The sequence below is a fragment of the Salvelinus namaycush genome, chromosome 20 (assembly GCF_016432855.1).
Source record: "Salvelinus namaycush isolate Seneca chromosome 20, SaNama_1.0, whole genome shotgun sequence".
Classification (NCBI taxonomy): domain Eukaryota; kingdom Metazoa; phylum Chordata; class Actinopteri; order Salmoniformes; family Salmonidae; genus Salvelinus; species Salvelinus namaycush.
The window spans coordinates 10,365,978-10,378,334 of NC_052326.1; the positions used below are offsets into that span (position 1 = coordinate 10,365,978).

At 46.2% G+C, this 12,357-nt stretch overlaps 1 protein-coding gene across 1 annotated transcript in view; it reads right to left on the reverse strand.

Annotated features, from left to right (window-relative positions):
• LOC120065019 (neuron navigator 1-like) overlaps positions 1–12,357 on the reverse strand; it is a 56,834-nt gene that overhangs the window by 24,706 nt on the left and 19,771 nt on the right. Inside the window, exon 10 of the mRNA XM_039015664.1 lies at positions 2,721–2,798. Coding sequence (XP_038871592.1) covers positions 2,721–2,798 — 78 coding nt within the window. The remainder of the gene's footprint in view (positions 1–2,720; positions 2,799–12,357) is intronic.

The following is a 12,357-nucleotide window of genomic DNA, read 5'->3' on the forward strand; positions in this document are numbered from 1 at the left end:
AAAACAAGAACCTCAGCACCAGGTCAGCCTGTTAGCCTGCGGAACGGGATGGACGGTCAGAGAGAGAGAGAGAGTCATGCGACAGCGAAGGACGGAGGAGGGATCTGGAAGCAACAGACAGTCCAACAAACCTGGCCTAGCTGCTACACCCAGCATCCAGAGGTGTGGGTCAGCGGCCAGCAGGCAGGGGGCAGCAAAGAGTCCAGAACCAGCGGTCAATATAGCCAACAGTGGAGGAGAGAGGGACAGTGGCGTTAGGCCGGGATCACACTCCTCGCATGCACCCACACATACAGTATGTGCACGCGCACACACACATACGCATGAACGCACACGTACATATACACACACACACACACACACACAACCGAGACACACACACAGACATTGGGCCAGAGAGCTAATTACAGTAATAATAAATTACAGTTAATAGCGACATCATACAATTTATCACATAATAAAGAGACAATAATCCAGTGGGTAAGGGATGAAGCAAAATTAAAAAATTTCCTACTGTGTAGGTTTTTATCAATTGTTTTATAAACACTGTTTATTCATGTATTAATACTGAACCAAGGTCTGTGGTCATATCACACGCAATCATGCAGTAGCAGTAACACACTCAGGTTAGAGGGTTAGACCGGGTTAAAGGGTATTGCCAATGGACAGTGTTAGTACTGTAGTGGACTTGACTTTCTTTGCTTAAACAGCATGCAATAGAGTCATCAAGTGCGGTTCCTGAAAAGAGTTTTGGATTGGTCGGCACCTCCCAAGATTTCATGTCTCTTTCAGCATGAACACATGGCAGTCTGTCACTCACTCTCGTAACACATCAAATATATGTAGCATCTAGTTGCCGGATTGTTAGGCTGAGGTGTGAGAAGCAGGGGCAGGGAGGGGGGGAAAGGGTGATGGGCGGATGGGGTGGGGAGGTATAGTGCAGAGAGAATAAAAGGGGTTGTGGCAGTACAGGGGAGAGAGAAGAGATTGTTCGGTGTGCAGCGTTGCTGGTTTACCTCCTGTGGGCCCAGCCTGGCCTCAGAACTATACGAAACATACTTTACGTATTTCTGAGTACCTCCAAGATGTATGATACCTACTAATGGTCTAGTTACTTTGGACAGAAACAAAAGTAGAGAGGTTGCTCGGGGAGGATAGGCGAGCGTGATTCGTGACCGTCTAGCAAACCAAAGGTTGCGCGTTCGAGTCGCGTCGGGACAACTGTAGCATTTTAGCTAAGCCTTCCCCTAACCCTTATTCTAAACTTAAACCAATTCACCTAACCTGCTATGTAAATTAACCCTTTCTTTTGTCGTTTTAGTTCCCCTAACCTTTCACGTAAATTATTCTAACCTTTGTTGTTAGTTCACCTAACCACCAGCGTAAATTCTCCCCATAATTCTCCTTAGTTGTTATGACGCAACAAGAAACTTGGTCCCAGAGAAAGACCTACTCTATACGTCCACCATTATGCATGATAAATTACATCATAGAATTCATATGCTATTGTACGACAGGGTAAGACGCATGATACTATACGTCCTCTAATTCGTATGATATTGTAAGACGACTATTCCATTCATAATGTAACCTAAAGTAACATAACATATCATACTAAATAGAGTCTCATACATGTACGTACAGAATAATACGAATTGCCCTGAGACCATGTTGTGCCTATGGTTCATAAATCTCCACCAGCATCGCTGACTGTACTGGGTACGGGTACGGAGCGGGGGCCAGAGCCAGCCTCTAGTAGGCTAACCATAGTTGGCAAGGTCCAAAGCCAGCTTTAACCAGCACAACGTACAGCTATGACCAGGCCAAGGTGGGTATTTATCCCATCTAGAACACTATAGGTTTATGTCTGCTTAGTAACTACAACAATGGACAGAAGATTTTCCCTGGTGAGGTCACATGACCGGGGAAAACTCTTGACCCAAGATTTAACCAATACTAGCTTCATTTTAGCTTCATTTTCATTGATTGGATTGTTAGATTGCGTTCTATGCATTCAACACTGGGCATAAATCTATCAAAGCCAGCACCATATCTGATCTCACCCTCTCCACTATGCATGCTTTTCATAGCTCAACATCAGTTTAATCAATGCCTAATGATCCAGGCGCTTTAAATATCTTGGTTTTTGTGTTGGTTCGTGTGATAAAGACCTCATCACGATGTCTGGCACCCAGAGACAGGTTAATTCATATTATTAGATGACTCTTAACAGACTTGGATTCAGTCTCATTCAGTTTCCACCAATCGTATGGTCCAACACAGACATAAAGACATTTGATTTTTTATATTGAAAACAAACAAATGGATCCTGCTACCATGGTATGTGAGACTGCTGTTAACAGAGACTCTCACAATCAATCAAAATATAATCATGGTAGGACATAAAAGAATCATGGTAGAACATAATAGAATCATGGTAGAACATAATAGAATCGTGATCGAACAAAGGTGTGTCAGTTTGTTCATTAGTCAGCCATATAGATTGTCTGGTAGCCAGACCGCCTTAGCCAACTTCTTTGCCATTTAGCCAACAATAAAGGAGTAGCATACAGTAGCATAGTTTCGCTTTGGCCAGACTTAGGCTACATACCGGTGCGAGACTTTGCACCTGGTGACTGGAGACTAGACAACGGCAGAAACAAATATGGCCACCATATAGAAGCTCAGAGGTTGAAAGGTGAGAAGCCTGTTCTACATACGTTGGCAGACAGCTGGGTGGTCAGGTTGGCCACTTTCTCCTGGGAGTTCTCCAGCTCGCGTCTCAGCTTGCGGATTTGCTGTGGAGAAGACAATAACAACAAGGTCCTTTAGAAAGGCAGAGCGGGCAAAGATCACGCCTTGTAATGTACGGACGGATGGCCTGACACAATTGGCTTACTTCTCCACATCTCAAAGTGCGTCACACTGTATGGTAGTACATGGAATGAGTGATTGGCTGGGTAAGGCACATGACACTAAGTAAGCTTATGGGAGAACATGAAATGATAAAGTAGTAACTACATGAAAAACAATAGAAACAATGGTTGCTGGACAGCATGCCAAGTTACTCTGAACATGCCAAATGAATCACAATTGTTTGGGGGAAAACAACGTTTCTGATCGCCGAAGCACTGCTGAACGGATGGAGGTGAGCGGTACGGATGGTACGAGAGCGAACGAGATGACATTTGGAAGATGAAGACAAGGGAGAGTTGAAGAGCAGAACATGTTAGCCTTACCTCTCCTTGTATCCTCTCCTCGGTCTTAGAGAGCATAGTAGGACAGAAAGAAGAAACGAGAAGAAAGCAGATAGAGTGAACTTGGGAGTAGTCGAGGTTACGGTGGGTTGTGGTAGTCGAACGGTAGCTCAGGTACAATCCTGAGTTTATAGAGGGCAGGGGATTCAGACTGCATCCTGTAAGCATTCAGCAGGGTAAAGGCAGGATAGAATACACCCTAAAATAATGACTATAGATAAGGATATACTTGATATGGGTATCAGTAGCAGTCAAACCACAACGTGTGAGCCTTAGTAGTTCATGAGAGGTGAGGTTTTATAGAATTTAAACATGGTAAAGACCTGGATAAACAGGTAACTTCCAAAATAAAGGAAACACCAACATAAAGTGTCTTAATAGGGCGTTGGGCCACCGCGAGCCGCCAGAACAGCTTCAATGCACCTTGGCATAGATTCTACAAGTGTCTGGAACTATATGGCTGGTCTTTTGACCAAACAGATCAACTCTGAAAAAGATATGTTGTGACAAGTTCTGGGGATCTATTTTCGGCTGGAGGTAAAGAGGTGTAACTTTTAAACGCACACTAGTTTATAAGGGATGGATCGAAATTTACAGAAAGGGGAGGGTTTAGTATTTTGTTAATCTTGTCTAGGGGAGGGTCATGTAATTTGTAATTTCAATATTTCTCAGTGTTTTAGAATGAGTTGCTTATTGGGATATATATCGATGTGTGCCCGATGCCGCCCACAATCTGATTCTCCGCTGGGCAAGCAATATCAAGTGTGCCTTCAGGCTCTCTAGTGTGGTCTCAATCAAATTATCCATAGGCTACGAAGTGCATGCTCGGAGAAGCACAGAGCAAAGTTATATTTCTAAGATAGCTGCTGGGACGGTGTAAATACAAATAGGATACACTACACACTGCAATGGATATTCCGATTGTGAGCCCCGGCCTGCTCTGCTCTTGCTGATCAAACACTTTTTTGTGTGCTGCCTAACCAATGGCTGTACCTATGATGGCAGTCCAGGAGGAGAGTCAAAGGCTTTTTCCGAATGTTTTTATGTATTAGGCCTAGTCCCAAAAATGCAGTATCTTGCGTGTGGTCTCGCCTATAGCTTATGTTTTGTTCAGTTTGAAAAGGAGAGCGCGAAGAGGAGAAGGAGGACCGGAGGTCAACTTTGATAGCTTGCTACGATTATAATTGATTTGATTAAAAACAATGCGTTTCTTGCCCATTATGAATTTATCAGAATTATTGACCTCACAATAAGCCAAGTAACTTACATTGTGTTGCTGAAACTAAAAGCAGCAACCGTGGCACAATCAATTGGAAATGGACAGCTCATGGTGCTGAAAGTAGGCAAATTTATGTAGACATAATTCATTTCAACCATCTTCATTTTAATGAGACTAACAACAAGAGGGCTATGAGTTTGAGACTATTTCTTTGACAGACGAAATGAGGCTATAGGCTGCTATATCCATAGATTTGTCAGTCAATTCCTCCACCCACCACGCACTCTTTAAATAGACTACCTCCGCGTCAGTGGGCTGTTAAGTTAAAACTAAGACTCTAATTGAGGGGGTATGAGAGGGTATGCCATAGATCTACCATTTATTAAAGAAAATGGCACAAAGCACAGGCCTACCCAATGTTAGTTTAAGATTTTGAAGAAAATAAAACGGATCCAATGATATATATAAAGTGATCTATAATAGTGCTTTATGCTAGAAACAAGCTGTAAAATACCCGGGAAAGACGTGATTCTGATGCATATGGGGATATCATTGTTTCGTTTCTTTGACATTCAGAGGCTGACCTCCACCCTCTATTGCCAAGGAGACATAAAATAGACTTTGCTTGGGAATTAATCAAATTCTGTCTCTATCAATTTATTAAGCTATTCACTTTCTGTACAATAGATGTTTAAACCCAGACAGCTTTTAGGGTAACACTAGTGACCTTCTCTCGTTGGTTTAAGCCACGGAAGAAGAGTAGCCAGCATGTAAAGTTTAAATCTTTATGCATCGGTAGGCCTACTCTGTCTGGGGTGGAAAGGTGCTCATTGCTAAGGACGTCTCAGATTGAATTATTTGGAAATAGGGACCGTTTCGTTGCAAACAAGACACACTGATTTGGCGTTGGAGAAATATGATAAGATGAACACATAGGCCTGTCTCTCTGTGCATTCTTACCCTGTCGTTTTGGTAATCTGTGTGATATTAAAACATTTCTGCTAACATGTAAAATGACGAAAAATTGCATTCAATGTTTATAAGAGGCCATTTCTCCCTCGGACCTGCAAATACGATGAGAGATTCATGAAATGCTTTTACTATAAAGGAGATCTTTCCACCTCTACTCTTGTCCACGGTGGTCTGCGAACCCACAACCTTCTGGCCCGCAGCCCTTTGCGCTTTCAAAATCCCTGCGTTGTCATGTCATGCTTACAGGACGAAGGACAGTTTCTAAAACGGCATATCTAAGGCTCCGGTCTGTCCAAGAAGTGAGAGTAAATGGTAGACATGTTCTCTGCTATCCACTTTGTTTTAATTATTATTTTGGGTATAGGGGAGGGTCACTTTTTTTCTTCTTCAAGTGTTCATGGAGGGTTTAGGCAAAATGTACTTGCTGTATGAAGGGCCATCCATTTTCATTTCAGAAAGGTCAGATTTTCTCCATGTGACCCTTATTATAAATAACATTCACTCACTAAGTTTTATTTATATTGCACATTATTTTTGTCCAGCTTCTGTGAAAGGTTTGGACTCAATCAGGCATGGAAGGTGTCAGTGACTGTAGGAAGCCTGTTTAGGAACATCAAGTTATTTAAAAAGACTGTTTATTGTTTTTTATTGATCATTTTGCATTTGACACTTTCCTCTGTTGGACCTAACTTTCAAATCGTGGGAATTCCGATCGCTGTCCGTGGTGCTGAATCCACTTGTAGACTATATTTGCCTGTTTGTTTGTTTACCTTTCACGTGGCAAAGTCACTACTGGCCATATCAACGAAGATGGTAGGCTACAGCTATATATTTGAGAGCCGTAACGGTGAGTGGACATTCCCCCTTTCTCTATATATTGGATATTTTTCCAGCGCCTGTGAAAAGTTTGGATGTGCGTAAAACCCTCCATTGTCTATGTTGTGTTAGGCCTAAATAGTATATGCCCATGGGGAGCAATTATGGTGCCTGTAACTGTATTTAGACATAGCATATTTGAAACAAGTTGTTGTTTTATTAGAATTTGATTAGAATTATTCACTGTCTTTTTAGGTCTCATCAAAAGTTAACCTAATCGTGCTTATTGACAACGTTTGGCATGTCCATAGCTCAAATATAATGCATTTTACAGTAGGCCTATATCAGTGTGAATGCTATGTTAACAATATATTTCTATATTGTAGCCATGCAATTACTGTTCAAAAACAAATATGGGATAGGACTACATTTTGTTATTTTGTTCCTGTAGGCTATTTAACAAATGTCCTTGCTATAAGTGATCCTCGGGACGTCCATACCCCCCATTAAAGTTTACATTTAACATGGTTTGGTAAAGGTTAGGCTATAATGGACAAGGATACTAGGCTATAACGGACTATCCTTCGATTTGGAGTTGATGACAACGCAATACATAAAAGTGTCATGTTTTGTCATTGATTATCATGTCTTGTCCCTGTGCTTCCCTTCTATTCGTTTCCCTCTGCTGGTCTTATTAGGTTCTTTCCCTCTTTCTATCCCTCTCTCTCCCCCTCCCTCTCTCCCTCTCTCGCTCTCTCTCTCTATCGTTCCGTTCCTGCTCCCAGCTGTTCCTCATTCTCCTAACTACCCCATTTACTCTTTCACACCTGTCCCCTATTTTGCCCTCTGATTAGAGTCCCTATTTCTCCCTCTGTTTTCCGCTTCTGTCCTTGTTGGATCCTTGTTTGATGTTTGCTGTTCGGTGTCCTTGTTCCGCCCTGTCGTGTTTTTGCCTTCTTCAGATGCTGCGTGTGAGCAGGTGTCTATGTCAGCTACGGCCTGTGCCTTCCCGAAGCGACCTGCAGTCTGTGGTCGCGTCTCCAGTCGTTCCTCTCTACTGACGAGAGGATTTCAGTTTTCCTGTTTTGTATTTACCTAAGATAATATCCAGGAGTATCGTTTTGTTTAAGACTGGAATAAAGACTCTGTTTCTGTTAAGTCGCTTTTGGGTCCTCATTCACCAGCATAACAGAAGGATCCGACCTAGAATGGACCCAGCGACTACGGATTCTCGCAACACTGCCATCGAGATCCAGGGAGCAATGCTCGGCAGACACGAGCAGGAATTGTCTGCTGCTCGTCATGCCGTTGAGACCCTGGCCGCTCAGGTCTCCAACCTCTCAGGACAGTTTCAGAGTCTTCGTCTCGTGCCACCTGCTACTTCCTGGTCTTCCGAGTCTCCGGAACCTAGGGTTAATAACCCACCATGTTACTCTGGGCAACCCACTGAGTGCCGCTCCTTTCTCACCCAGTGTGATATTGTGTTCTCTCTCCAGCCCAACACATACTCAAGAGAGAGAGCTCGGATCGCCTACGTCATATCACTCCTTACTGGTCGGGCTCGGGAGTGGGGCACAGCTATCTGGGAGGCAAGGGCTGAGTGTACTAACGATTATCAGAACTTTAAAGAGGAGATGATACGGGTTTTTGATCGTTCAGTTTTTGGGAAGGAGGCTTCCAGGGCCCTGGCTTCCCTATGTCAAGGTGATCGATCCATAACGGATTACTCTATAGAGTTTCGCACTCTTGCTGCCTCCAGTGACTGGAACGAGCCGGCGTTGCTCGCTCGTTTTCTGGAGGGACTCCACGCTGAGGTTAAAGATGAGATTCTCTCCCGGGAGGTTCCTTCCAGCGTGGACTCTTTGATTGCACTCGCCATCCGCATAGAACGACGGGTAGATCTTCGTCACCGAGCTCGTGGAGGAGAGCTCGCGTTAACGGTGTTCCCCCTCTCCGCATCTCAACCATCTCCTCCCACCGGCTCAGAGACTGAGCCCATGCAGCTGGGAGGTATTCGCATCTCGACTAAGGAGAGGGAACGGAGAATCACCAACCGCCTTTGCCTCTATTGCGGTTCTGCTGGACATTTTGTTATTTCATGTCCAGTAAAAGCCAGAGCTCATCAGTAAGCGGAGGGCTACTGGTGAGCGCTACTACTCAGGTCTCTCCATCTAGATCCTGTACTACCTTGTTGGTCCATCTACGCTGGTCTGGTTCGGCTGCTTCCTGCAGTGCCTTGATAGACTCTGGGGCTGAGGGTTGTTTTATGGACGAAGCATGGGCTCGGAAACATGACATTCCTCTCAGACAGTTAGGGAAGCCCACGCCCATGTTCGCCTTAGATGGTAGTCTTCTCCCCAGTATCAGATGTGAGACACTACCTTTAACCCTCACAGTATCTGGTAACCACAGTGAGACCATTTCCTTTTTGATTTTTCGTTCACCTTTTACACCTGTTGTTTTGGGTCATCCCTGGCTAGTATGTCATAATCCTTCTATTAATTGGTCTAGTAATTCTATCCTATCCTGGAACGTTTCTTGTCATGTGAAGTGTTTAATGTCTGCTATCCCTCCTGTTTCTTCTGTCCCCTCTTCTCAGGAGGAACCTGGTGATTTGACAGGAGTGCCGGAGGAATATCATGATCTGCGCACGGTCTTCAGTCGGTCCAGAGCCAACTCCCTTCCTCCTCACCGGTCGTATGATTGTTGTATTGATCTCCTTCCGGGAACCACTCCCCCTCGGGGTAGACTATACTCTCTGTCGGCTCCCGAACGTAAGGCTCTCGAGGATTATCTGTCTGTTTCTCTCGACGCCGGTACCGTGGTGCCTTCTTCCTCTCCCGCCGGAGCGGGGTTTTTTTTTGTTAAGAAGAAGGACGGTACTCTGCGCCCCTGCGTGGATTATCGAGGGCTGAATGACATAACGGTTAAGAATCGTTATCCGCTTCCCCTTATGTCGTCAGCCTTCGAGATTCTGCAGGGAGCCAGGTTCTTTACTAAGTTGGACCTTCGTAACGCTTACCATCTCGTGCGCATCAGAGAGGGGGACGAGTGGAAAACGGCGTTTAACACTCCGTTAGGGCATTTTGAATACCGGGTTCTGCCGTTCGGTCTCGCTAATGCTCCAGCTGTCTTTCAGGCATTAGTTAATGATGTACTGAGAGACATGCTGAACATCTTTGTTTTCGTTTACCTTGACGATATCCTGATTTTTTCACCGTCACTCAAGATTCATGTTCAGCACGTTCGACGTGTACTCCAGCGCCTTTTAGAGAATTGTCTCTACGTGAAGGCTGAGAAGTGCGCCTTTCATGTCTCCTCTGTCACATTTCTCGGTTCTGTTATTTCCGCTGAAGGCATTCAGATGGATCCCGCTAAGGTCCAAGCTGTCAGCGATTGGCCCGTTCCTAAGTCACGTGTCGAGTTGCAGCGCTTTCTCGGTTTCGCTAATTTCTATCGGCGTTTCATTCGTAATTTCGGTCAAGTGGCTGCTCCTCTCACAGCTCTGACTTCTGTCAAGACGTGCTTTAAGTGGTCCGGTTCCGCCCAGGGAGCTTTTGATCTCCTCAAGAAGCGTTTTACATCCGCTCCTATCCTTGTTACTCCTGACGTCACTAAACAATTTATTGTCGAGGTTGACGCTTCAGAGGTGGGCGTGGGAGCCATTCTGTCCCAGCGCTTCCATTCTGACGATAAGGTCCATCCTTGCGCTTATTTTTCTCATCGCCTGTCGCCATCGGAACGCAACTATGATGTGGGTAACCGCGAACTGCTCGCCATCCGCTTAGCCCTAGGCGAATGGCGACAGTGGTTGGAGGGGGCGACCGTCCCTTTTGTCGTTTGGACTGACCATAAGAACCTTGAGTACATCCGTTCTGCCAAACGACTTAATGCACGTCAAGCTCGTTGGGCGTTGTTTTTCGCTCGTTTCGAGTTCGTGATTTCTTATCGCCCGGGAAATAAGAACACCAAGCCTGATGCCTTATCCCGTCTCTTTAGTTCTTCTGTGGCTTCTACCGACCCCGAGGGGATTCTCCCTGAGGGGCGTGTTGTCGGGTTGACTGTCTGGGGAATTGAGAGACAGGTAAAGCAAGCACTCACTCACACTGCGTCGCCGCGCGCGTGTCCTAGTAACCTTCTGTTCGTTCCTGTCTCTACTCGTCTGGCTGTTCTTCAGTGGGCTCACTCTGCCAAGTTAGCTGGCCACCCCGGCGTTCGGGGTACGCTTGCTTCTATTCGCCAGCGGTTTTGGTGGCCTACTCAGGAGCGTGACACGCGCCGTTTCGTGGCTGCTTGTTCGGACTGCGCGCAGACTAAGTCAGGTAACTCTCCTCCTGCCGGTCGTCTCAGACCGCTTCCCATTCCTTCTCGACCATGGTCTCACATCGCCTTAGACTTTATTACCGGTCTGCCTTCGTCTGCGGGGAAGACTGTGATTCTTACGGTTGTCGATAGGTTCTCTAAGGCGGCACATTTCATTCCCCTCGCTAAGCTTCCTTCCGCTAAGGAGACGGCACAAATCATCATTGAGAATGTGTTCAGAATTCATGGCCTCCCGTTAGACGCCGTTTCAGACAGAGGCCCGCAATTCACGTCACAGTTTTGGAGGGAGTTCTGTCGTTTGATTGGTGCTTCCGTCAGTCTCTCTTCCGGGTTTCATCCCCAGTCTAACGGTCAAGCAGAAAGGGCCAATCAGACGATTGGTCGCATATTACGCAGCCTTTCTTTTCGAAACCCTGCGTCTTGGGCAGAACAGCTCCCCTGGGCAGAATACGCTCACAACTCGCTTCCTTCGTCTGCTACCGGGCTATCTCCGTTTCAGAGTAGTCTTGGGTACCAGCCTCCTCTGTTCTCGTCCCAGCTCGCCGAGTCCAGCGTTCCCTCCGCTCAGGCTTTTGTCCAACGTTGTGAGCGCACCTGGAGGAGGGTCAGGTCTGCACTTTGCCGTTACAGGGCGCAGACTGTGAGAGCCGCCAATAAACGTAGGATTAAGAGTCCTAGGTATTGTCGCGGTCAGAGAGTGTGGCTTTCCACTCGTAACCTTCCCCTTACGACAGCTTCTCGCAAGTTGACTCCGCGGTTCATTGGTCCGTTCCGTGTCTCTCAGGTCGTCAATCCTGTCGCTGTGCGACTGCTTCTTCCGCGACATCTTCGTCGCGTCCACCCTGTCTTCCATGTCTCCTGTGTCAAGCCTTTTCTTCGCGCCCCCGTTCGTCTTCCCTCCCCCCCCCCCCGTCCTTGTCGAGGGCGCACCTATTTACAAGGTACGGAAGATCATGGACATGCGTTCTCGGGGACGTGGTCACCAGTACTTAGTGGATTGGGAGGGTTACGGTCCTGAGGAGAGGAGTTGGGTTCCATCTCGGGACGTGCTGGACCGTTCGTTGATTGATGATTTCCTCCGTTGCCGCCAGGGTTCCTCCTCGAGTGCGCCAGGAGGCGCTCGGTGAGTGGGGGGGTACTGTCATGTTTTGTCATTGATTATCATGTCTTGTCCCTGTGCTTCCCTTCTATTCGTTTCCCTCTGCTGGTCTTATTAGGTTCTTTCCCTCTTTCTATCCCTCTCTCTCCCCCTCCCTCTCTCCCTCTCTCGCTCTCTCTCTCTATCGTTCCGTTCCTGCTCCCAGCTGTTCCTCATTCTCCTAACTACCCCATTTACTCTTTCACACCTGTCCCCTATTTTGCCCTCTGATTAGAGTCCCTATTTCTCCCTCTGTTTTCCGCTTCTGTCCTTGTCGGATCCTTGTTTGATGTTTGCTGTTCGGTGTCCTTGTTCCGCCCTGTCGTGTTTTTGCCTTCTTCAGATGCTGCGTGTGAGCAGGTGTCTATGTCAGCTACGGCCTGTGCCTTCCCGAAGCGACCTGCAGTCTGTGGTCGCGTCTCCAGTCGTTCCTCTCTACTGACGAGAGGATTTCAGTTTTCCTGTTTTGTATTTACCTAAGATAATATCCAGGAGTATCGTTTTGTTTAAGACTGGAATAAAGACTCTGTTTCTGTTAAGTCGCTTTTGGGTCCTCATTCACCAGCATAACAAAAAGATAGTCAAATCTATTTAGTTCTGATTGGCAACTAAGGGCTAAAGCCTCGACATAC